Source organism: Pimephales promelas, chromosome 16 (assembly GCF_988280905.1).
Source record: "Pimephales promelas chromosome 16, fPimPro1.hap1.1, whole genome shotgun sequence".
Classification (NCBI taxonomy): domain Eukaryota; kingdom Metazoa; phylum Chordata; class Actinopteri; order Cypriniformes; family Leuciscidae; genus Pimephales; species Pimephales promelas.
In genome coordinates this window covers 1,040,266-1,065,746 of record NC_142784.1, presented here as the reverse complement: position 1 = coordinate 1,065,746, position 25,481 = coordinate 1,040,266, and the positions used below count along the sequence as shown (strand labels likewise).

Genomic DNA, 25,481 nt, shown 5'->3' with positions numbered 1-25,481 from the left:
TCGACTCTCTATGGTCTCGGTCTTGACTCGGACTCGACTCTCTATGGACTCGGTCTGGACTCGGACTCGACTCTCTATGGACTCGGACTCGACTCTCTATGGTCTCGGTCTTGACTCGGACTCGAGTCTCTATGGACTCGGTGTCGACTCGGACTCGACTCTCTATGGTCTCGGTCTTGACTCAGACTCGACTCTCTATGGACTCGGTCTTGACTCAGACTCGACTCTCTATGGACTCGGTCTGGACTCGGACTCGACTCTCTATGGTCTCGGTCTTGACTCAGACTCGACTCTCTATGGACTCGGTCTGGACTCGGACTCGACTCTCTATGGACTCGGACTCGACTCTCTATGGTCTCGGTCTTGACTCGGACTCGACTCTCTATGGACTCGGTCTGGACTCGGACTCGACTCTCTATGGACTCGGACTCGACTCTCTATGGTCTCGGTCTTGACTCGGACTCGAGTCTCTATGGACTCGGTGTCGACTCGGACTCGACTCTCTATGGTCTCGGTCTTGACTCAGACTCGACTCTCTATGGACTCGGTCTTGACTCAGACTCGACTCTCTATGGACTCGGTCTGGACTCGGACTCGACTCTCTATGGTCTCGGTCTTGACTCAGACTCGACTCTCTATGGACTCGGTCTGGACTCAGACTCGACTCTCTATGGACTCGGTCTGGACTCGGACTCGACTCTCTTTGGTCTCGGTCTTGACTCGGACTCGACTCTCTATGGACTCGGTCTGGACTCGGACTCGACTCTCTATGGACTCGGACTCGACTCTCTATGGTCTCGGCCTTGACTCGGACTCGACTCTCTATGGACTCGGTCTGGACTCGGACTCGACTCTCTATGGACTCGGTCTTGACTCGGACTCGACTCTCTATGGACTCGGACTCGACTCTCTATGGTCTCGGTCTTGACTTGGACTCGACTCTCTATGGACTCGGTGTCGACTCAGACTCGACTCTCTATGGACTCGGTGTCGACTCGGACTCGACTCTCTATGGACTCGGACTCCACTCTCTATGGTCTCGGTCTTGACTCGGACTCGACTCTCTATGGACTCGGTGTCGACTCGGACTCGACTCTCTATGGACTCGGTCTCGACTCGGACTCGACTCTCTATGGTCTCGGTCTTGACTCGGACTCGACTCTCTATGGACTCGGACTCGACTCGGACTCGACTCTCTATGGACTCGGTGTCGACTCGGACTCGACTCTCTATGGACTCGGTGTCGACTCGGACTCGAGTGAGGTGGTCTCGACTACAACACTGCTAGATCGTTCAACCAATCATAAAGAGTGCTTGCCTCATTAAATATTCATAAGCGTAAGGTGTGCAGAAGCTTCCATGTGTTGGGTTTCAGTGTTTCAGTGTGTGAGAGCAGTCACGATACAGGAATATCTAACTTTCATACAATACCTTGGAAAATATTGACATACACCACATGTAAAAATTGCCATAACATTAATATAAAAAAAAAACAGTAACTAAATTATTTTACTTTTGATTTGTTTGTCTTGTCAACTGAAACTCTGCTGTATAATAATATTTGTATTATTGCAAGATGGTTATATATTACTATTATATTAGCACTGCACTGTAAACATGCACATTCCATAGTAAGTCAATTATTTTATTTCACAGTTAAATTGCAATACTCATTATGTCATTTCTTCCCCTGCAAGACTGAAAGTCCCTCTGTACCGAGGCAGGGAAGCAGTCTTTCATCTGGCCAGGCGTGCTTTGGCCTGCCCAGTGTTTTATGCGATGTATTGATCATTTAACTGTATTTAGACTGTTTCTACCTTAAGATTGTGCCATTATGGTGCTTTATTCAATGGACACACATATTCTGGAGCACTTCCAGGTCCTGCACACACACACACACACACTAATGTCTAGTATCTCACGAGCACAGACTGACACACAGACGGAATCAGAAACAGTGATGTCATCCTCTTGTGTTTAAAGATACACTGATGACCTTTCATTGCACACACACACACACGTGCTGCTTTCTGATGGCTTATAATCCAGAGAGAGAGAGAGGCGATTATCCTCTGTCCTCCTTTGTGTCTCATGACAGGGATTTGATAATCGTGTAGTGGCCAGAGGACAGTCATATGAGCTGATGTAAGCAGATGTCGTTACCGTCACCGTCCGCTGGAATCCTGCAGGTACATGAGCCTGATCACTCTGTCAGTCTTCTTTGGACACGTTTACACAAAGAAGGGTCTTTAGCAAAACGAATATTTTCCCCCCCTCCGTTTTCAAGAATAACATCGTTCACACACCCGCATAAATACGCCGTCGAGCGCCATCATACCTATGCCAAACCTATTGGCGGCAGTGTAGGGGTTAAGGATAAAGCCATGTAAGCCAATCAGAATCCTCAGAATCGACAAGAGAGACCGTTTCTTCCAGTTCACACGACAACACATAACCGGCGCTTTCAGAAATCTCCAGTTTTTAGAAATAATCGTTTTCTGTGATAAAAACGGGGTTTTCGTGTAAGCGAGAGGCCAATCCGCATGGAAATATCTGCGTTTTCCCTTCGTGTAAACGGGGCCTTTAAAGCTGCAGTCGGCGAGTCTGGCAGATTGAGTGGACTTAGGCAAAATTTTGAATGTTTACAACTCTCATGCCCCTCCGCCACTATCAACGAATACCCTCCCACAGAGTTGATATAGTGGGGGACCAGTGTTGTAGTCGAGACCACCTCACTCGAGTCCGAGTCAAGACTGAGTCCATAGAGAGTCGAGTCCGAGTCAAGACCGAGACCATAGAGAGTCGAGTCCGAGTCAAGACCGAGTCCATAGAGAGTCGAGTCCGAGTCAAGACCGAGTCCATAGAGAGTCGAGTCCGAGTCGAGACCGAGTCCATAGAGAGTCGAGTCCGAGTCAAGACCGAGTCCATAGAGAGTCGAGTCCGAGTCAAGACCGAGTCCATAGAGAGTCGAGTCTGAGTCAAGACCGAGTCCATAGAGAGTCGAGTCCGAGTCAAGACCGAGTCCATAGAGAGTCGAGTCCGAGTCGAGACCGAGACCAGTGAGGGTTGATTACCTAATTTACTTTTATTTACTTAGAGAAATCCTTCTCTTTTTTTTTACTGAATTTACTTAGAGTTTAAAAAATATGATCAGTTTAGGGTAAAAAGGCCACATAGTAGGTGGTGTTAAAAGTAATTTTATTACAATTTGTCATGCGCAGTTGCGCACTAGAAAATCACCAATCACTGGGCGTGTCAATCAATTTAAAGAAATACTTTATTAACATACATTAATAATCATGAAAAATATTTTGAATTGAACTCGAGTGGACTCGGGAATAATTTAGAGTCCTAAAAAAAAAATTGTTCGAGTACGAGTCAATTCCGAGTCCAAATGCACACGAGTCCATGACAAGACCAAGACCATTAAAATATGCTCTCGAGTTCGAGACGAGTGCGAGTCTCGAGTACTACAACACTGTGGGGGACCCTCCCACGTGCTCGAGTGCGTGCGCACCAGGTTATCTGTGAACGCGCCCGTCTCATCAGCATCCATCAACACCATGGATTATTTGGATGTTAATCTACCAATATATTGCAATTGCTAACGTCATTTATACTCTAAATGAGCTTATTGGTTTGTTAGTGTTCCGCCATCACTCTTCCTTACTGTGTGAACTTCAGGCGTGTGCATGTGATTGTAACGTGCGCGAGGGGTGGCGTGTGCCCGCTCTGTGATTGACAGTCTGATCTCACACCCCCAGCACTGATTGGACCCGATGATACGGGAGCGCTGGATTTTTGCAAAACAAATAACGCACTCCAGATGGAGTTAGAGGCTCAGGTTTTTTCTAAAACCACTTTATTTATGTTGTTCGATTTGACTGAATATGATCAAAAAACGTTGCCGACAGCAGCTTTAACTTGGAGTTAATGTGTTCCTCGGCCATCATCTTCAGTGTTTCACACGCTCATATCGGTCGACCTCTACATTGAAAGCCTACTTCGTGCCAAAAGCTAACATAGTAGCTGAATAGCAGTAGATTGTAGCTCGGCAAAAACCTTTTGAACTGTGAGAAGATGCGGGAACTGGAGGCGAGATGATTAAGAAATCGTCAAGCAGGTGAAAACATAAGGGATTGCATGATTGTTAGAGAGAATCCAACAAATAGCTTCTGATAATAGCTAATGATATGTTGAAAAATGTGGGGCTGCTTTTACAGCCAAACGCTAGGCGGATCATGGCAAAGTAAACTGAATATATGCCATGACTCTGGGTGGATGGGCGTCACTTTAAATGCAGAAGTGATGTCGACTTTTGTGAGGCAAGCAGCACACCCAGTGTTTTAATCAAGGTTGTTGCTTGCTGTGCTAATGAAGGGGAAATTGTTTGAGCGATATAAGGATGTTTATTCTTGGGAACAGATAATCGTGCCGTGGTCCATCTGGAAGTAGCACCGGCTGGAGAGGACAGATCTAACATTGAGCTGACAGTGAACCTGAGCATCCGTCCCTGGCCACCAATGGAGATCACGAAGGCGTTGTTCCCTGACGTCTGCAATCAGCCGTGGGCTTCGGAAGACGAAGTTGTCCTTAATAGAATGGCAACGACTCAGCTTCAGCATCAACATCTGCAGCAGAAGGAGACTTCGATAGAACAGCAACAAACTCCACATTAACTTCATCAACCGGAGCTGTAAGCCGTTGGACGTGGATGATAATATTGTCCAGGTGATTTTCCACCCCTGACGAACCAGTCAGGATGATGGTCATCATCTTCATCATCATAAACGTAAGACAGAATGAATATTTTCCAGTAAAACGTACTCCAATTGTTTTATTTATTTGAAAAATCATTTGTTTACAGCGGTGTACTTCAGGACTGACGACTGTTCATGAAGCTACTGTTCTCTCTCTCAGACGCGAGTCCTGCTCTCCTGTGCTGTTCTCTCGGTGTGATCCGCAGGGAAGAGACGCTTTTAGACCAGTGACATTTCCACAGCGCTCCGTCATGAATGTTTAACTACACTCACAGCAGGAGGCGGAAATAATGAGGGAACACTGTAGAAAAGCTTCTTCAGCAGAGCAACTTTAACATGTGTGTGTGTGTGTGTGTGTGTGTGTGTATTGCTGAAGGCTGATGTCACCCTATAAGCTTTCTTTCAAGAGAGAATTATCCAAATAACTTGATGTGTAAATCTGTGATTGATCTGAAGTGACTCAACAGCGACACCATCAGGTGAAGGATCAGCTGCTTCATTGAGATAACTGATGAATGATTCAAATATATTTAATGTGTGGATGAATACATTTTCATCCTGACACGTTTATTATATCACCCAGTATGTGATGTTTGCGTACGAGTGGTTTCAGTTGTTCATTTTGTCATGTCTGCAATGATTCTCAAAACTTAATCAAAACATTAAAAACTGGAAAAAAAAAAAAGGAAAATACAGAATTATAAATAAATAAAACTGATTTCGTAGGACCCCAGATGACTTTAAATCACACCACGCTCGTAACCTCAGGGTTCGGTTTGCTTACGCTCATTTACAACCAGTGGAAACACTCCCGTTAATGAGTGACACGACACATAACTGCAGTGTGTATGTGGCCACAAACACACACACACTCACACTTTCAGCTTGAGTTTCATGCTGTAAAAACTATATTTTTAGATATGAAACCAGCCCAGCACACACACACATACACACACACACAACGCTCTCACCATAGAATAAATATGTGTTTGACTCCACCGTCACACACCCTACATAATCACATAATACGCCAATCTGTGTGTGTGTGTCCTGTAATTCTCTCTGACTCAATCCTGCAATTCACAACACGACCATCCAGGAGGGAATGTGTTGCCACGGGCCTTGAGTTTCCACAGCACACACACACACACACACACACACACACACACACACACACACACACACAGTGTTTCCAGAGCTGTGTTCAGGAGGGAATGTGTTGCCGCGGGCCTCGAGTTTCCACAGCAAACACACACACACACACACACACACACTGCTGTCTATCCAGGACCCACCCCGATGACATCATCCATGACATCATCATCCTCAACACACACACACACACGCACACACACTCAGGGTCAGTAAAAGCATGCCTGCGCTTTGAACCGACACGGCAGAATTCACACACACTGGCCACACACACACACACACACACAAACAACGCTACTGAAACACAACGCAGCCTACACAACTGTGCCATTAATTTCATGACAATTAAACACATTCATTCTTAAAATTCTAATTAACAATAAAAATAATAATAAAAAATATTATTTAAATTGTAAAGCATGTTATGGTTGAATTCGCTGCCATATACTGATTTAAATAAGGGATAACACTTAACAATAAGGTTCATTTGTTAACATTAAGAATGAACAATATTTTTTACAACATTTATTAATTCTAGTAAATAATAATTTGAACATTAGCTAATACATTATTAAAATCAAAGGTTGTTTTTGTTCACAATTACATTATTATAAATTAACATTAGTGTCACTGTGAACTAACATAAACAATGAACAGCTGTATTTGTATTAACTAACATTAACACAGATTAAAAAAATACAGTAACAGATGTATTGCTCATTGTTAGTTAATACATTAACTAAAGTTAACTAGTTACCAAAAAAAAAGGTTTTAGCATATAAGGTTCTACAAATTAATTCATTAGTTAACATGAACTAAAAGTGAAAAATTCTTCTAAAGCAATTATTTATCTTTGTAGCATTTTATGTACATAATTTAATGTACCTGAGCTGCCGTAATTTAACAGTAACAAATATATTGCTCATAGTTAATGGGACTTTTATTGTGAAGTGTGAAATCCCTGTATTGCAGTGATGAACACCGACCGGGATCATCACTGAGAATAATACACACACTGCAGTGCACACTTCAGCATAACACACCTAAAATATCACAGTGACGAGAATTTGCTGGAAAATGTGTTCAAATGTCAATAATGTCAGAATGTCTTTCTGTCTATATGTCCTTTACAGTAGCTACAATAGGACAGATATGAGTGTGTGTTGTAAGTGAACATGAATGTGTGTGTGTCAGTGATGATGATCAGACTACGGTAACTGTGGGACGAGAACAGACACGTTTGATGAAGCTCAGATCTGAAGTGTTTCAGCTGCCGTTCCTCAAGCACACACACTTATAACAATCAACATATAGAGAGATCATCACACACACATCAACACACTGTAAACACCACTAACTCATAAAGTAACCCTTAAAAACACACTACATCCATTCTTCTCAACACAGAATCAGTCCGACACACACACACACACACATACTCACATGCTCACGCTCACATACACACACACACTATATGTGTGTGTAAGGTAGAGAATGATCCGACTGAGATGCTGCCGTTACCTGTGTGAAATCCAGTGCTGCGCTTATCCAGTCCAGAGCCGACTCTTCATCACACACCAGCAATCTCACTGATAACACACACACACACACACACACACGTCTACAGCAGCAGGAGGACGAGCTGGATCCTGCACTCATGTGAGTGTGAGGGCATGTGTGGACACACACACACGTCTGGATCGCTATCATTGTGGGGTTACAAACCGTATATTCTGTCTCTTTACACACTAACCCGACCCCTAAACCTACCCATCACACACACACTAACCCGACCCCTAAACCTACCCATCACACACACACACACACACACACACACACTAACCCGACCCCTAAACCTACCCATGACACACACACTAACCCGACCCCTAAACCTACCCATCACACACACACACACACACACGGTCATTTTGGGAACTCCTGTATAAGCTCATCATCATTCAGACGTGGTCTACATCAAGTGTACTGCACGTCCCAGAGAGAGTACTGAATGAACGATATATTTATAGCCATCACTGCTAACCTGCATGGAGGAACGATGCAGAACAGGGAATATCAATGACTGTGAACAGGAGTTTAGCAGCGCACCGATGCTTACGAGAGGACAAGCCTCGAGGACGACTGGACACACTGGGAGTCCAGAACAGCTGATCACATGAGCAGGAGAGATGTGTGCTGGCAGATGATGACAACAGCAGACGGTCTGAGTGACATCTCTCACACACACACACTCACACTCTCTCACACTCACACTCACTCACACTCAAGAGTTACTGCATCCTCTCTGTGAGCGCACTGCACTCGCAACCAAATCAATCAAAAACTACAGCCTATCAGAAGAGTGTGTGGGTGGAGCCTCTCTGTGAGCGCACTGCACTCGCAACCAAATCAATCAAAAACTACAGCCAATCAGAAGAGTGTGTGGGCGGAGCCTCTCTGAAAGCGCAATGCACTCGCAACCAAATCAATCAAAAACTACAGCCAATCAGAAGAGTGTGTGGGTGGAGCCTCTCTGTGAGCGCACTGCACTCGCAACCAAATCAATCAAAAACTACAGCCTATCAGAAGAGTGTGTGGGCGGAGCCTCTCTGTGAGCGCAATGCACTCACAATAAAATCAACTAAAAACTACAGCCAATCAGAAGAGTGTGTGGGCGGAGCCTCTCCTTAAGCGCACTGCACTCGCAACCAAATCAATCAAAGACCACAGCCAATCAGAAGAGTGTGTGGGCGGAGCCTCTCCGTAAGCGCAATGCACTCGCAATAAAATCAATCAAAAACCTTGATTGATTGCTCCGCCCACAAGCTCTTCTGATTGGCTGGTTTTTGTCACTCCGCCCCTGCTTCCTGTTGAATTAAGTGTCATATGATATAAATAAGTGTCCCGTCATCCTAAAATACACCTTTCACTCAGAGTCTATGAAGTGGAGCAGGACAACGTACCACCAGTCCTTATTTCAGACTCTCATCCACAGCATTTGTACTGCCTGATTAATTTAAGTAGTGGCACAATGGTTCCCTGTCTCCAAATTATGACCAGAAACAAACAAATTTTTGTATTTTTGTGCAGTGTGCACATGTCAAACAATCAATTCCGAGTTGATGCTTGTAACATATAAACGCACACATCAACCCAATCATGCTCAGCGTTCATGTAATCACTACATTCAGATTCATCAAGTCTGATTGAAACAAAAGTTGTGCATGTAAACATAGCCAGTGACATACTCAAACGGAGAGATCTACCTTCCTGCAGAGTTCAGATCCAGCCCTGATCAAACACACCAGTCAGTCATCATCAAGTGGGTTTGATCAGGGTTGGAGCTGAACTCTGCAGGAAGGTAGATCTCCTGTGACAGGAATGGGCAGCCCTGTCCTAGAATAGAATTGATCAATCCTCAACCCCAACAATCATGAACTTCAAATCAATGACACACGTGGACTCACATGGGTGGAGTTGGTCCGGATCAGGCCGTGGTTGTGGTTCTGTTGCTCTCTGAACTGCAGACCCGCCAAGTGTCTCTCCAGTGCCGCCCAGTCCATGGATGGAAGTTGGCTTTCCTCCACACATTCGTCCCTGTTTCGTCCCAGCCCGACCCCACCTCCAACCTCACCAGCTCCTGTGACGGCGCTCCCGAGGCTGGCTCTGCCTAAAGTCTTGCCCTCGCAGGGCGCCAGGGGGTGGTCGCAGGGCACTACGGCATTGCCGTTCTGCTTGAGTTCCTCGGGCAGGGGGGTGACGGCGTGCCCTGCGAGAGGGGCCGTGGGTGCTTTGACGCTCTGGAGCTCCTCTGCCAGGCTGCGGCTGTTAATAGAGCCGTGGATCACTGCGGTCTGGCTGAAGTCCTGATGCTGGTTGTCTGCATAGTTCCCACCGTACTCCCTCTCCCAGTCCACCAGCACTCTCTTCTTGTACTGCTGGTAGTCCTCGTCCTCCTCATAGTCCTCCAGTCCGGCCAGCTCCAGACTGGGAGAGGACTTGTACTCGGAACATGGCGTCACCTTGTTGGAATTGGACTCCGAGCTGGAGCGACTGGAAGAATCGCTGCCCAGGTCCATGCCATCCTCCCGGTAATCCTGAGACACAAACACAACACATTACAGGCACATAGTGCATTCATTATTACAGCCAAATTCCTAAACAGTTACTGCTCAGCTCACCATATTGACATGTGTGTCTATACCTCAGAATAATCTCAGTCTATCTTTATCCTTTTGAGCTTTTCATTTATTTTTATTTCTAAACTTTTTGGTTGTTGAGATCACAGATATCATCAATTTTGGAATGGTCCCAAATGGTCCCACTAGAAAGCACCTCAGAAAGGAAATGTACATTTTTATTAGTAAAGTCTGAATAATGGGGGTTTCACAGCAATGCCATACAAGAGGGGCTTTTCAAACCGGTCCTGGAGGACCCACAGCATGCTCTGTTTTACTGTAGATCATAAACTGTTGCACTGTTTCAAGAGGTGCCTTCGTGTGTAAATGCTGCCTACAACATTGCCTGATAATGCAAAAAGGCAACAAGTCAGCTGCTCAAGGTTTCGTACGCGGCCGTAAAGTGGGAGTCAGGTAAGGGAGACATACAGAGGCTGCGTCTGAAATCACTCCCTATTCCCTTAGATAGGGCACTATTTGAGGGGACAGACATTTCTAGTAGTGTCTGAAACCATAGTGGACGTTATCGAGTGAGCTCATTCAATCCCACAATGCACCGCAATGTACACTCAACTGCTAGAAACCCATAATGCACTGTGATGGTCAAGCAGAATGAATTCCCGCATCTCATCCATGAATGGTGAACCATCCATGAGAGTTCAAAACAAATATTTTCATTACTACTACGTTTTCTTTCACTCCATCAAGTGAACTATATAAGTGGATTAATGTAGGGGACAGTGAATGAGGGTAAAGGGGATGATTTCAAACACAGCTAAATGTGCTGCACAAGGGGGTCCTAGAGGACAGGTTTGGAAACCCCTGCCATTGAAAAACCATTTCGATTCCACAAAGAACTTTTCAATGAACAATTCTTAAAATAATCGTTTTGTTTTTCTTAGTGTGAAGAACATTTCTGAAAAAAGGACCATCATAATCATTTGCAAACATGAAATTTGGTATGTAGATGCAAAGTGTCTACAAGAGGCAGCGTACCAAACTGTATGACAATTGGCCTCACGGTGGTGCTATAATCCAGTGTTTCCCAAACCCAGTTCCTGTGGAGGCACACCGACAGTGCACATTTTGGATGTCTCCCTTATCTGACCCCTCTATTTCTGGTCTTGGAGCCTAATGAGCTGATGAGTTGATGTTGGTGTGTTTGATTGGGAAGAGTTAGTGTAGGGAAACACTGCAATTATCAATAAATTAGCCTTTTTGCTCATGTCCTAGGTTTCATAAGGGCTAGAAGCCTTAGCTCTGTCCCAAATTAAGCGGAGGTTTTGAGATGGCCACCGTGTATGAAATGCCTGTGAATCTACCAGACTGCAGGTTGTCATATTTGTCAGCTTTTTGGCCGCTATGTGTCCTGAAGGAGCACTTTTGTAGGATTTGTACTGAGGCTGGCACCACAGCAGACAAACCAGACAATCTGCGACGCAAAAGTGTGGAGTTGAGCGGCATTTGGGACACGGGTCTGAATCTAGCCTTTATAATGAATGAAGTTAGTTTGAATGAAGTTAGTGATTTAATGAAGCCTTCCTGTCACTCAAACTGTAGAGCATGGCGCTAGAAAGGTCAAGGTCATGGGTTTGATTCCCAGGGAAAGCAAAAACTGATCAAATTTGTATCTTGAATTACTTTGGATTAAAAGTGCCATACGTTTAAACGTAAGATAACACACACATGCAAAGTGCGTCACATTGCACATCAGCTAAAACCGCTAAAATAACAACAAATTAAATTACAAATATCATGTGTGAATTGAATTCTACAAATGTACTTGTGAAAAATGTAAATAACTTGAGACAACTGCATCAGCTCATAAAGGCGTAACATGCCGAGTTAATTTACTGTTAAAATATGTTATTAAATAGTGATATAATACTGTATTATTTACAAACATCATATAAGGGCACAATGCCGGTTGTGTTCTCAATAAGGTGTTCGTTCAGCTCTCGACTGGTTGAGATCTCCAGATCGCACCATTTCAGGGTATCTGAGGACACATGCCAAATCTGAATCATGTCAAGAGCTAGAGGGCGCTGTTACTGTTGTTTGATTTTATAGTACATAAACAGTCATGTCAATAAATCAAATAAACCAGTTTCACTCGGAATTGGCAAAGGGAAACAGTCTTTAAGTTTGGTAAGGACTGAGTTTGGCCTCTGAAAGCAAACACACAAAAACATCTGACGCCACATGGGACTTCCTTCCTGAGCTGGACTCTCCTGGTACAGAAACACACACGAGACACACACTTCCTGAGCTGGACACTCCTGGTACAGAAACACACACTTCCTGAGCTGGACTCTCCTGGTACAGAAACACACACGAGACACACACTTCCTGAGCTGGACTCCTGGTACAGAAACACACACTTCCTGAGCTGGACACTCCTGGTACAGAAACACACACTTCCTGAGCTGGACACTCCTGGTACAGAAACACACACGAGACACACACTTCCTGAGCTGGACTCCTGATACAGACACACACACTTCCTGAGCTGGACTCCTGATACAGACACACACACTTCCTGAGCAGCCTTTGTGTGTTCCTTCACCTGTACCGCATGTGTAGGGTTGACAGTGCCAAACGCTCAAGAATAAACTCCTCCAGAACGGTAATGATGAATTTGAAGGACAACAGCTTTGTGGAGCATTACTACACATATATAGTACAACATAACAACTGGAAAATACAATATACACAGCTAGTGGATTTCAGCACTGAAGTTATGAATGGATACAGTATGTACTCTATTCAACAACACACACACACACACACACCGTGGCTGAACCCTCATCACTGAGCAGCCATAACACCGGCTCACATCATGCCACACATGTGTGGAGTACTACATGTGCGTGAATAGAGAAATAGAAGTGGATGGCTGTGTGGATACTATGGTTGATTTCAGAATGGCTGTTTTATATAAACACCATTGACCATTTGCATGTGTTTGTATTATTTAAGATGGTTTAAAACAAAATGTTCAAGAAAACAAGGGTTACACTTTATTTTAAGGTGTCCTTGTTGCAGTGCAATTATACAAATAAGTCCTGAGTAATATTAATTAACATGTAGGCCTACTTACTATAAGGTTAGGATGAAGGTTTAATTTAGAGTTAGTTGCATGTAATTATGCATAATTTACTGTTATTAAAATGGTAAGTACATGTAACCAATGTTAGTAAAGGTGTCAACAATCAGAACTCAGAACTCCCATGTAACTATCGACTAGGTCACTACATAAATAGATATATTGAATTATATATATATATATATATATATATATATATATATATATATATATATGATACATAAAGAATATAATTTAATACATAATGTAGGCCTATATCAAATATGAACACATCAAGCCTCTGAATGAATCAAACATAAATGTTGAACAATATCATGGGATTTAGCCTACATATAATATAAGCTATATATATATATATATATATATATCAAAATCTGGCCATTATGACGCTTTAAAATAAACGCTCCTACATCGAAACTGAAGATATTTTGAGTCCTCGCGTGATTTGTCGAGATCAGAGCTTTAATCTCACGAGACACCGGCCTTTATGTATAATCTCTCTAATGCCGTCGCCCGTCATGCAGCGCGCGCTCCCTGTTCATTGTGTTTTATTCTCTTATTTACATTAAGTGATTTTTTAAAGTGATTGGACATAAATGTCTTAGAAACAGCTGTGGTATTACACATACAGAGAGAGACAGACAGACAGACAGACAGACACACACAGTACAAAATTCAGCCCATTTTACAGTAGTCATTCAGTTCTCTAATGATGTCAATGCAATGATGTAATTCATTATACTCATATATCATGCACACCCGAAGCGCGAGATGTTCGCGTGTTTAATTTAATGACAGTGATATCGATATTAATAACACTAGTGCTCTTCAAACGCCCATTAAATCTCATCGGCATTAAAGAAGCGCTCCGTCTGCTCATATTTAAAAGGAAATGTTTAAACGATCTCAGTCAGTCTGAAATGATGTCATGTTTCTAAAACAGTCCTCACACCCTCCCATTAAACATCCCAGCAGCACAACACCAGTCCAGCATTACACACATCTCACAGGGGCGAGCGCAATGTCCACTTCACTCACAGGAACGAGCTCAAACTCTATATTCTTCTTCATATTCCAGTGAAATCACCAAAGAGCTGAGGTGAATCCCTTTCGACCAGTCGCTTTAACACACATAACTTACTGTCATGTTCTCTGCCGGCTGTTCTCCAGTCTCAGGACATGTTTCTCAGGCTCGAGGTTACAGCTCCAGACGCGCGAGAGCGGAGACCGTCCGCGGTGTAAGTCATGGCGGATCTCCGCCGAACACACACAACACCCCGGCGGCTCTCCTCTCCTCCAGCGTCCAGACAGCAGAGATAACCCTCCCTCTGAGGAGCTGTCTCAACTCCTACTGAGCTGCCTAGATAGACAGCATCTGTGACGCGCTCCGAGTGCGTGCGTGAATGAGTGAGTAGGGGCGCGCTAGCGCTGCATGCCACAAAACGCTACAAACGCTAAACTCCCTACACTCGCTCTATGCTCGTTTATTCGCCTGTTACCCAACAATGCAATGTGATGCCCCAAATCAGTGCGGGGACCTATGCTTTATGTCCATTCAAAACACTGCTCACTAATACATTGCACAAATATGTTGTTCTCACTTCTCACTGTCCAAAAATCGTAAATTTTTCCATAATGTCCAAACATCCCATACTCGACTACAATAGCAACACATGCTGTGCCTATTCTGATGTGGCCGCATTAGCCTAATGCCCAAAAATGATCCCCTCCAAAGGATGTCATGTCTCCTATAGGCTATATGTTATTAAAGGAGTCATAAACTGAGAATTCAAATTTTCCTTGATCTTTTGACAGCTAAGAGTTAGTTATACTAAAAACATATCCTGTACATTGCAAAACTAAAACTTCCTTGTTATTCCAAAAACAGCTTTTATTGAAACCAAGGCTAGACAGGATCTGAGAAGAAATTGCGTTGCAATGATGAGATCACTTAATATAACTATAATCAACACTTCTCACCTTTCATTAATCTTGATAGCTGTAATAGTAAAAATGTAGCCAATCACAGGAGTGGGCGTTTACACTCAAGTCTCACAGCAGCCAATCACAGGAGTGGGCGTTTACGCTGAAGTCTCACAGCAGCCAATCACAGGAGTGGGCGTTTACGCTGAAGTCTCACAGCAGCCAATTACAGCAGTGGGCGTTTACTCTGAAGTCTCACAGTAGCCAATCACAGGAGTGGGCGTTTACGCTGAAGTCTCACAGCAGCCAATTACAGCAGTGGGCGTTTACTCTGAAGTCTCACAGTAGCCAATCACAGGAGTGGGCGTTTACGCTGAAGTCTCACAGCAGCCAATCACAGCAGTGGCCGTTTACGCTGAAGTCTCACAGCAGTGGGTGTTTACACTGAAGTCTCACAGCAGCCAATCACAGCAGTGGCCGTTTACGCTGAAGTCTCACAGCAGCCAATCACAGCAGTGGGCGTTTACACTGAAGTCTTACAGCAGCCAATTACAGCAGAGGGCATTTACGCTGAAGTCTCACAGCAGGTTCATAGGCATGTTAGTATTTTCACCGGAGGAGATAGTTTTAAGCCAGTTATTTATATTTTTGCTGTGTGTCAGTTTGAAATATCAATTTACATTTCCAAACGTTCCTTTTGCCTTTAATTGTTATAATCCAGTGAGAGTTTTATATGCACAAGGTCTCTGACAGCAGCCGGATGATCCGCACAGAGATCTGCTCTCACCATCATCGAGTTCACGGGAGTACATAAAGGAACAGAAGAAGCTGAAACACTAAATCCAGGAGAATGCAGCCACATCTCTGAAACGCTTGAGGAAACTGATCCGTTACATCAGAATCTGAGAAGCTTGAGGAAACTGACCCGCTACATCAGACTCTGAGACACTTGAGGAAACAGACCCGCTACATCAGACTCTGAGACGCTTGAGGAAACTGACCCGCTACATCAGACTCTGAGACGCTTGAGGAAACTGACCCGCTACATCCGACTCTGAGAAGCTTGAGGAAACTGACCCGCTAAATCAGACTCTGAGACACTTGAGGAAACTGACCCGCTACATCAGAATCTGAGACGCTTGAGGAAACTGACCCGCTACATCAGACTCTGAGACGCTTGAGGAAACTGACCCGCTACATCAGACTCTGAGACGCTTGAGGAAACTGACCTGCTAAATCAGACTCTGAGACGCTTGAGGAAACTGACCCGCTAAATCAGACTCTGAGACACTTGAGGAAACTGACCCGCTACATCAGACTCTGAGACGCTTGAGGAAACTGACCCGCTACATCAGAATCTGAGACTCTTGAGGAAACTGACCCGCTACATCCGACTCTGAGACACTTGAGGAAACTGACCCGCTACATCAGACTCTGAGACGCTTGAGGAAACTGACCCGCTACATCAGACTCTGAGACGCTTGAGGAAACTGACCCGCTACATCAGACTCTGAGATGCTTGAGGAAACTGACCTGCTAAATCAGACTCTGAGACGCTTGAGGAAACTGACCCGCTAAATCAGACTCTGAGACACTTGAGGAAACTGACCCGCTACATCAGACTCTGAGACGCTTGAGGAAACTGACCCGCTACATCAGAATCTGAGACTCTTGAGGAAACTGACCCGCTACATCCGACTCTGAGACACTTGAGGAAACTGACCCGCTACATCAGACTCTGAGACGCTTGAGGAAACTGACCCGCTACATCAGACTCTGAGATGCTTGAGGAAACTGACCCGCTACATCAGAATCTGAGACGCTTCAGGACACTGACCCGCTACATCAGACTCTGAGACACTTGAGGAAACTGACCTGCTAAATCAGACTCTGAGACGCTTGAGGAAACTGACCCGCTACATCAGACTCTGAGAAGCTTGAGGAAACTGACCCGCTACATCAGACTCTGAGACTCTTGAGGAAACTGACCCGCTACATCAGACTCTGAGACACTTGAGGAAACAGACCCGCTACATCAGACTCTGAGAAGCTTGAGGAAACTGACCCGGCTAAATCAGACTCTGAGACGCTTGAGGAAACTGACCCGCTACATCAGACTCTGAGACGCTTGAGGAAACAGACCTTCTACATCAGACTCTGAGACGCTTAAGGAAACTGACCTGCTACATCAGACTCTGAGACGCTTGAGGAAACTGACCCGCTACATCTGACTCTGAGACACTTGAGGAAACTGACCCGCTACATCAGACTCTGAGACACTTGAGGAAACTGACCCGCTACATCCGACTCTGAGACGCTTGAGGAAACTGACCCGCTTCATCAGACTCTGAGACACTTGAGGAAACTGACCCGCTACATCAGACTCTGAGAAGCTTGAGGAAACTGACCCGCTACATCAGACTCTGAGAAGCTTGAGGAAACAGACCCGCTACATCAGAATCTGAGACTCTTGAGGAAACTGACCCGCTACATCCGACTCTGATACACTTGAGGAAACTGACCCGCTACATCCGACTCTGAGAAGCTTGAGGAAACTGACCCGCTTCATCAGACTCTGAGACGCTTGAGGAAACTGACCCGCTACATCAGACTCTGAGAAGCTTGAGGAAACTGACCCGCTTCATCAGACTCTGAGAAGCTTGAGGAAACTGACCCGCTTCATCAGAATCTGAGACGCTTGAGGAAACTGACCCGCTACATCAGACTCTGAGACGCTCTAGGAAACTGACCCGCTACATCAGACTCTGAGACGCTTGAGGAAACTGACCCGCTACATCAGACTCTGAGACGCTTGAGGAAACTGACCCGCTACATCAGACTCTGAGACGCTTGAGGAAACTGACCCGCTACATCAGACTCTGAGACACTTGAGGAAACTGACCCGCTACATCCGACTCTGAGACACTTGAGGAAACTGACCCGCTACATCCGACTCTGAGACACTTGAGGAAACTGACCCGCTACATCAGACTCTGAGACGCTTGAGGAAACTGACCCGCTACATCAGACTCTGAGACGCTTGAGGAAACTGACCCGCTTCATCAGACTCTGAGAAGCTTGAGGAAACTGACCCGCTTCATCAGACTCTGAGACACTTGAGGAAACTGACCCGCTACATCCGACTCTGAGAAGCTTGAGGAAACTGACCCGCTACATCCGACTCTGAGACGCTTGAGGAAACTGACCCGCTACATCCGACTCTGAGAAGCTTGAGGAAACGTCTCGGGTTATGACTATAACCCTTGTTCCCTGAGAAGGGAACGAGACACTGCGTCGATAAAATCGACTCTTTGGGGACGCTCCCTAAGCGTGCGCCTCTGAAGTATGAATGAAACTAATCCAATCCTGATTGGTGTTGCGTCGTGACGTAACATGTGACGGCATACCCGGAAGTATAAAAGTGACGCTGTCACAACACACACTAGCCTCGCGATGAAGCAAGACGCTCAAGGGTCTGAAAAGGGGGGCGTGGCAACACGACGCAGTGTCTCCTTCCCTTCTCAGGGAACAAGGGTTATAGTCATAACCCGAGACGTTCCCTATCGAGGGAACTCAACACTGCGTCGATAAAATCGACTCTTTGGGGAACGAGTACCCACTAGGCCACGCACCGAACAGACCCGCCCCAGAGTGAAACTGATTAGGCACTCAGCAAGGGCCGAGTACGTGTGCACCGGGCGTACTGGGAAGGCTGAGACTGTAAAACCTGATGAAAGTATGCGGGGTAGCCCAGCCGGCTGCCTCACAAATCTCCTGCAGAGGTACTCCCGACAGAAGGGCCCTAGAGGAAGCCATGCCTCTAGTCGAGTGAGCCCTTAAGGCCAAAGGTGAAGGAACCCCACGCACCTTGTAAGCCTCAGTAATAGCCTGGACAATCCAGTTACTTATAGTTTGTTTGGTCGCCGGGAGCCCCCTCTTAGGTGACCCAAAGCATACTAACAACTGGTCAGATCTTCTCCAAGAAGCAGACTTTTCCAAGTATACACTCAAAGCTCTGACGGGGCAGAGCAAGTGAAGCCTCTCTTCTCCCGCCGACACATGAGGTGGAGGATGGAATGCCTGAAGGACTACAGAGCGAGCCGTACTCGAAGGAACTTTAGGCACGTAGCCCGGACTCGGGTGCAAAAAGGCCTTTACTTTGCCAGGGGCAAACTCCAAGCAAGCTGGCGTTACCGCCAGGGCCTGGAGATCTCCCACCCTCTTAAGAGAGGTAATCGCTAAGAGAAAGACCATTTTCAACGTTAAGTCCTTAGGCGAAGCCGACTCTAAAGGTTCGAAGGGAGCGAGGGACAACCCTTCCAGAACTATTGCCAGATCCCAGGCAGGCACCCTGGACCTGATCGCCGGCCTCATCCTCCAAGCACCACGGAGAAACCTAATGACCAACTGGTGCCTCCCCAGAGGTCCACCATCTACTGGCGCGTGGAAAGCCGAAACGGCAGCCACGTACACCTTAAGAGTGGACGGGGAGAGACCCGCAGAGAAACGATCCTGAAGGAATTCCAGAACTGAAGCCACTGGGCAGTTTACTGGATCCAACCTTCGTTCTCCACACCAAGTGTGAAACACCTTCCACTTGAGGCCATATAATCTCCTGGTAGATGGGGCCCTAGAGCTAAGTATGGTTTCAACCACCTCAGCTGATAAGCCAGCATTTAGGTACTGAACCCCCTCAGAGGCCAGACCCACAGCTTCCACAACTCTGGGCGAGGGTGGAAGATTGTGCCCTCCGCCTGAGACAATAGATCCCTCCTCAGAGGAATCGGCCATGGCGGAGCTATGAGGAGTGATATTATATCCGAGAACCATACTCGTGTCGGCCATCTCGGGGCAACCAGAAGTAGACTGATGCCCTCTTGACGGACCCTCTCCAGGACCCCTGGGAGCAGAGCGATCGGGGGGAAAGCATACAGGCGAAGCCTCGGCCAAGCCTGTACCATGGCATCCAACCCCAGTGGGGCTGGATGTGAGAGGGAGAACCAAAGTGGACAGTGGGACGTCTCTCGAGACGCAAACAGATCCACTTCCATCGGTCCGAACCTCTCCCATATCGACTTCACCACATCCGGATGAAGTCTCCATTCCCCGGGCCTCAGCCCCTGCCTCGACAGGATGTCTGCTCCCCGATTCTGAACCCCTGGGATATACATTGCCCTTATTGACAATATCTTTCCCTGGGACCAAAGGATAATCTGATGCGCCAGTTTGCACAGAGGGCGCGATCTGAGTCCCCCCTGTCGGTTCAGATAGGCCACCACTGACGTATTGTCTGTCCGTATAAGGACGTGGCGACCCTCGATGTCTGGGAGGAAGCTCCTCAAAGCCTTGAATACCGCCATCATCTCCAGGCAATTTATATGCCAAGTGCGATGATGGTCCTGCCACAGACCCCTGGTAAAGCGGCCGTCCATGACCGCGCCCCAGCCCGTAAGGGAGGCGTCTGTCGAAACGGTTTCCCGGCGACATGACACCCCCAACACTGGCCCTTGGGATAGGAACCAAGGCTTCTTCCATATTTGCAGAGACTGAAGGCACTTGCGCGTTACTCTGATCATACGGAACGGATTTCCTTTGGGTGAGAACCCCTTGGTCTTCAACCACCACTGGAGGGGCCTCATGTGAAGGAGGCCCAGAGGAATAATGTTGGATGCCGCTGCCATGAGGCCCAGCATCCTTTGAAAGTGTTTCACAGTGACGGCCTGACCTAGCCTCACCCTGGACACCATCGCCAGAATTGACTCGATACGTGCGGGAGACATACGTGCCTGCATTGTAATCGAGTTCCACACGACTCCCAAAAAGGTCGTGCCCTGGGACGGTTCTAGCACACTCTTCTTCAAATTGAGTCTTAACCCCAATTTTTGAATATGGCCAAGAACGACATCTCGATGCCGAACTGCCATCTCCCGAGACTGGGCCAAAATAAGCCAGTCGTCGAGATAATTCAATACGCGAATCCCCTGAAGTCTCAGTGGAGCAAGGGCCACGTCCATACACTTGGTAAATGTGCGGGGAGAGAGTGCTAGGCCGAACGGAAGAACCCGATATTGGTATGCTTCGCCCCCGAAAGCGAACCTCAGGTACCTCCTGTGACAAGGAAGGATGGAGATGTGAAAATAGGCGTCTTTCAGATCTATCGTGACAAACCAGTCCTCGGATCTGATTTGACTCACGATTGTTGGAATGGTCAACATTCTGAATTTGAACCTTCTCAGAGACCGGTTCAACACCCTGAGATCCAAAATTGGCCTTAACCCCCCATCCTTCTTTGGAACTATAAAGTACCGGCTGTAATACCCGGACTCCCTGTCTACCGGAAGAACACGTTCTATGGCTCCTTTCGACAGCAGAGTCTGTACTTCTTGTTCCAACACCTGAGCCTGCTCTGGGACCACCGCAGTGAGCACCACCCCAGAGAACTTGGGGGGGCGGTGCGCGAACTGCAGTCTGTACCCAACTCGTATTATCTGCAGGACCCATGGAGATATGTTGGGAAGATGATACCATCCCTCTACAAAATCTGCTAAGGGTACCAGCCTCTCGAGGCTGGCCTCTGGTGTCTTTTCGCTGGAAATTGATGCGGCCCGAAGCGCTGTTAACGGCGGACCTGCATCTTTTCCTAGAGGGCCCCGTTGTGAGAACAACCTCGGTTGTCTCACTGCGGAGGGGGCAGCCCTCTGAAGTCCTGCCTTGGCTAGGACCTCTTTTCCGAAGTCCTCTTAGCCTGAATGACGTCCCTCAGGTCGCCCCTCTGGCTGGAGGACTTCGGTTTTTGGGAGCGTTTCCTCTGTTGCCAAGACCCCGGAGGGGGGGCTCTAGAGGAAACGCTCTCCTTCTGCTCTGCCCTGTGGGAGGAGCTGGCTGATGGCTGGGGCTGATTGCTTTGCCCCCCCCTACTAGATTTGGCCTTCGCTTTCCGGGGGAGGTACTGCTGGAACGCCGCAGATTGTTTTCTCGACTCCTGAAACCTGTCGACAACCGAATTAACGGCGTCGCCGAACAGGCCAGAAGCCGAAAGCGGCGCATCCAGCAGGAAGGACCTATCCTTTTCTTTAATACCGGATAAGTTCAGCCACAGATGCCTCTCCGTGGCCACCATGGCCGCCATAGAGCGGCCAATAGCGCTGGCCGCTTCCCTAGTGGCCCGGAGAGACAAATCTGCGGCCTTCCTCAACTCCGCGACATCTTCAGGAGTAGGCCCCTCCCCCTCATCCAAATCTTTCAGGAGGTCGGCCTGGTATGCCTGCAAAATCGCCATTGAGTGCAGACACGAACCAGCCCGACCCGCCGCCATGTAAGCCCTGCCCACCAATGCAGATGTCTCTCTGCAGGGCTTACTAGGCAACACCGGGGTCTTTAGGGAAGACGCCGATTCGGGAGAGAGATAGCTCGCTAAAGCCTCCTCCACCTTCGGCATCTTCCCATATCCCATATCTCGAGCCCCCATAACATTGCTGTAATCTATTACATTGGGACTCGAAATACGGGACGAATGCGGTCTTTCCCACGTTCTCGAGATCTCTTTATGGAGATCAGGGAAAAACGGCAGACCCCGGCGGTGAGGCTGTGACCTGCGCTGCAGGTAACGCTCGTCCATTTTACTGGTGACTTGCGTTTCCTGCTCATGTTGTGGCCAGCTGATGTTTAGTCTGGCCACAGCGCGTGTCACAACCTCCACCAGCTCCTCATAACCCAGGCCGCGTGATGGCGTGCTGAGATCACGGTCGTCCGCATCGATGCTGAGCACGTCCCCTTCCTCAGAAGTAGACAGCTCAAGCACCGGGACCTGATCGCGGGTAGGAGAAACCGCAGCGCGGGCTCCCACACCACTCTCAGAGGCTGCGGGACCAGCCGATGGCGAGCGAGAAAATGCCTCAGCATTCTCACTCTCCTCCGCCAGATCCCGCTGCGAACCCCAGGATCTCAGTCGCCGCATCGCCTCGACATATGCGGGACCGGAACCCTGGGGAACGCGAGCCTGACCGTGCTCGTCAAAGCACGCCAGCCGGGAGCGCAGCACTCTAATAGGCAAAGCCTCACACATTTCACAAGCAGCCCCCTCGAGAGCTGCCCGTGCGTGCTGCACTCCCAAACAATACACACATAGAGAGTGTGCGTCCCCACCCGTGATGAAACGAGGGCAGGGATGCACACACCTCTTGAATTGTTCACTGGCCATACTTTCTTTCAATAATAAGACAAACAACACCAAATAAGACAGACAGTTTCAACATAAAGCGCTTGCTGAAGAGCGAAAGCTAGTGTGTGTTGTGACAGCGTCACTTTTATACTTCCGGGTATGCCGTCACATGTTACGTCACGACGCAACACCAATCAGGATTGGATTAGTTTCATTCATACTTCAGAGGCGCACGCTTAGGGAGCGTCCCCAAAGAGTCGATTTTATCGACGCAGTGTTGAGTTCCCTCGATAGGGAACTGACCCGCTACATCCGACTCTGAGACGCTTGAGGAAACTGACCCGCTACATCCGACTCTGAGAAGCTTGAGGAAACTGACCCGCTTCATCAGACTCTGAGACACTTGAGGAAACTGACCCGCTACATCAGACTCTGAGAAGCTTGAGGAAACTGACCCGCTACATCCGACTCTGAGACGCTTGAGGAAACTGACCCGCTACATCCGACTCTGAGAAGCTTGAGGAAACTGACCCGCTTCATCAGACTCTGAGACACTTGAGGAAACTGACCCGCTACATCAGACTCTGAGACACTTGAGGAAACTGACCCGCTACATCCGACTCTGAGACGCTTGAGGAAACTGACCCGCTTCATCAGACTCTGAGACACTTGAGGAAACTGACCCGCTACATCAGACTCTGAGAAGCTTGAGGAAACTGACCCGCTACATCAGACTCTGAGAAGCTTGAGGAAACAGACCCGCTACATCAGAATCTGAGACTCTTGAGGAAACTGACCCGCTACATCAGACTCTGAGAAGCTTGAGGAAACAGACCCGCTACATCAGACTCTGAGAAGCTTGAGGAAACAGACCCGCTACATCAGACTCTGAGAAGCTTGAGGAAACTGACCCGCTACATCAGACTCTGAGAAGCTTGAGGAAACTGACCCGCTACATCAGACTCTGAGAAGCTTGAGGAAACAGACCCGCTACATCAGACTCTGAGAAGCTTGAGGAAACTGACCCGCTACATCAGACTCTGAGAAGCTTGAGGAAACAGACCCGCTACATCCGACTCTGATACACTTGAGGAAACTGACCCGCTACATCCGACTCTGAGAAGCTTGAGGAAACTGACCCGCTTCATCAGACTCTGAGACGCTTGAGGAAACTGACCCGCTACATCAGACTCTGAGACGCTTGAGGAAACTGACTTGCTACATCAGACTCTGAGACGCTTGAGGAAACTGACCCGCTACATCAGACTCTGAGACACTTGAGGAAACTGACCCGCTACATCAGACTCTGAGACGCTTGAGGAAACTGACCCGCTACATCAGACTCTGAGACGCTTGAGGAAACTGACCCGCTACATCAGACTCTGAGACGCTTGAGGAAACTGACCCGCTACATCAGACTCTGAGACGCTTGAGGAAACTGACCCGCTACATCAGACTCTGAGACGCTTGAGGAAACTGACCCGCTACATCAGACTCTGAGACGCTTGAGGAAACTGACCCGCTACATCAGACTCTGAGACGCTTGAGGAAACTGACCCGCTACATCAGACTCTGAGACACTTGAGGAAACTGACCCGCTACATCCGACTCTGAGACGCTTGAGGAAACTGACCCGCTTCATCAGACTCTGAGAAGCTTGAGGAAACAGACCCGCTACATCAGACTCTGAGACACTTGAGGAAACAGACCCGCTACATCAGACTCTGAGACGCTTGAGGAAACAGACCCGCTACATCAGACTCTGAGACGCTTGAGGAAACTGACCCGCTACATCAGACTCTGAGACGCTTGAGGAAACTGACCCGCTACATCCGACTCTGAGACGCTTGAGGAAACTGACCCGCTACATCCGACTCTGAGACGCTTGAGGAAACTGACCCGCTTCATCAGAATCTGAGACACTTGAGGAAACTGACCCGCTACATCAGACTCTGAGACGCTTGAGGAAACTGACCCGCTACATCAGACTCTGAGACGCTTGAGGAAACTGACCCGCTACATCAGACTCTGAGACACTTGAGGAAACAGACCCGCTACATCAGACTCTAAAACGCTTGAGGAAACTGACCCGCTACATCAGACTCTGAGACACTTGAGGAAACAGACCCGCTACATCAGACTCTGAGACGCTTGAGGAAACTGACCCGCTACATCAGACTCTGAGACACTTGAGGAAACAGACC

General features: G+C 47.4%; 1 protein-coding gene across 2 annotated transcripts in view; it reads right to left on the bottom strand.

The window, feature by feature from the left end:
- LOC120464473 (schwannomin-interacting protein 1-like) overlaps positions 1-25,481 on the bottom strand; it is a 192,895-nt gene that overhangs the window by 26,924 nt on the left and 140,490 nt on the right. Inside the window, exons 1-2 of one of the 2 annotated variants that reach the window (XM_089120829.1) lie at positions 14,335-14,608; positions 9,377-10,006 (exon numbers count right to left, since the gene is read on the bottom strand). In XM_089120829.1, the coding sequence (XP_088976955.1) occupies positions 9,377-10,006; positions 14,335-14,340 (636 nt within the window). In that variant the 5' untranslated portion in view covers positions 14,341-14,608. Of the gene's footprint in view, positions 1-9,376; positions 10,007-14,334; positions 14,609-25,481 lie in introns of those variants that run through there. The other variant, XM_089120828.1, reaches the window with a different exon arrangement.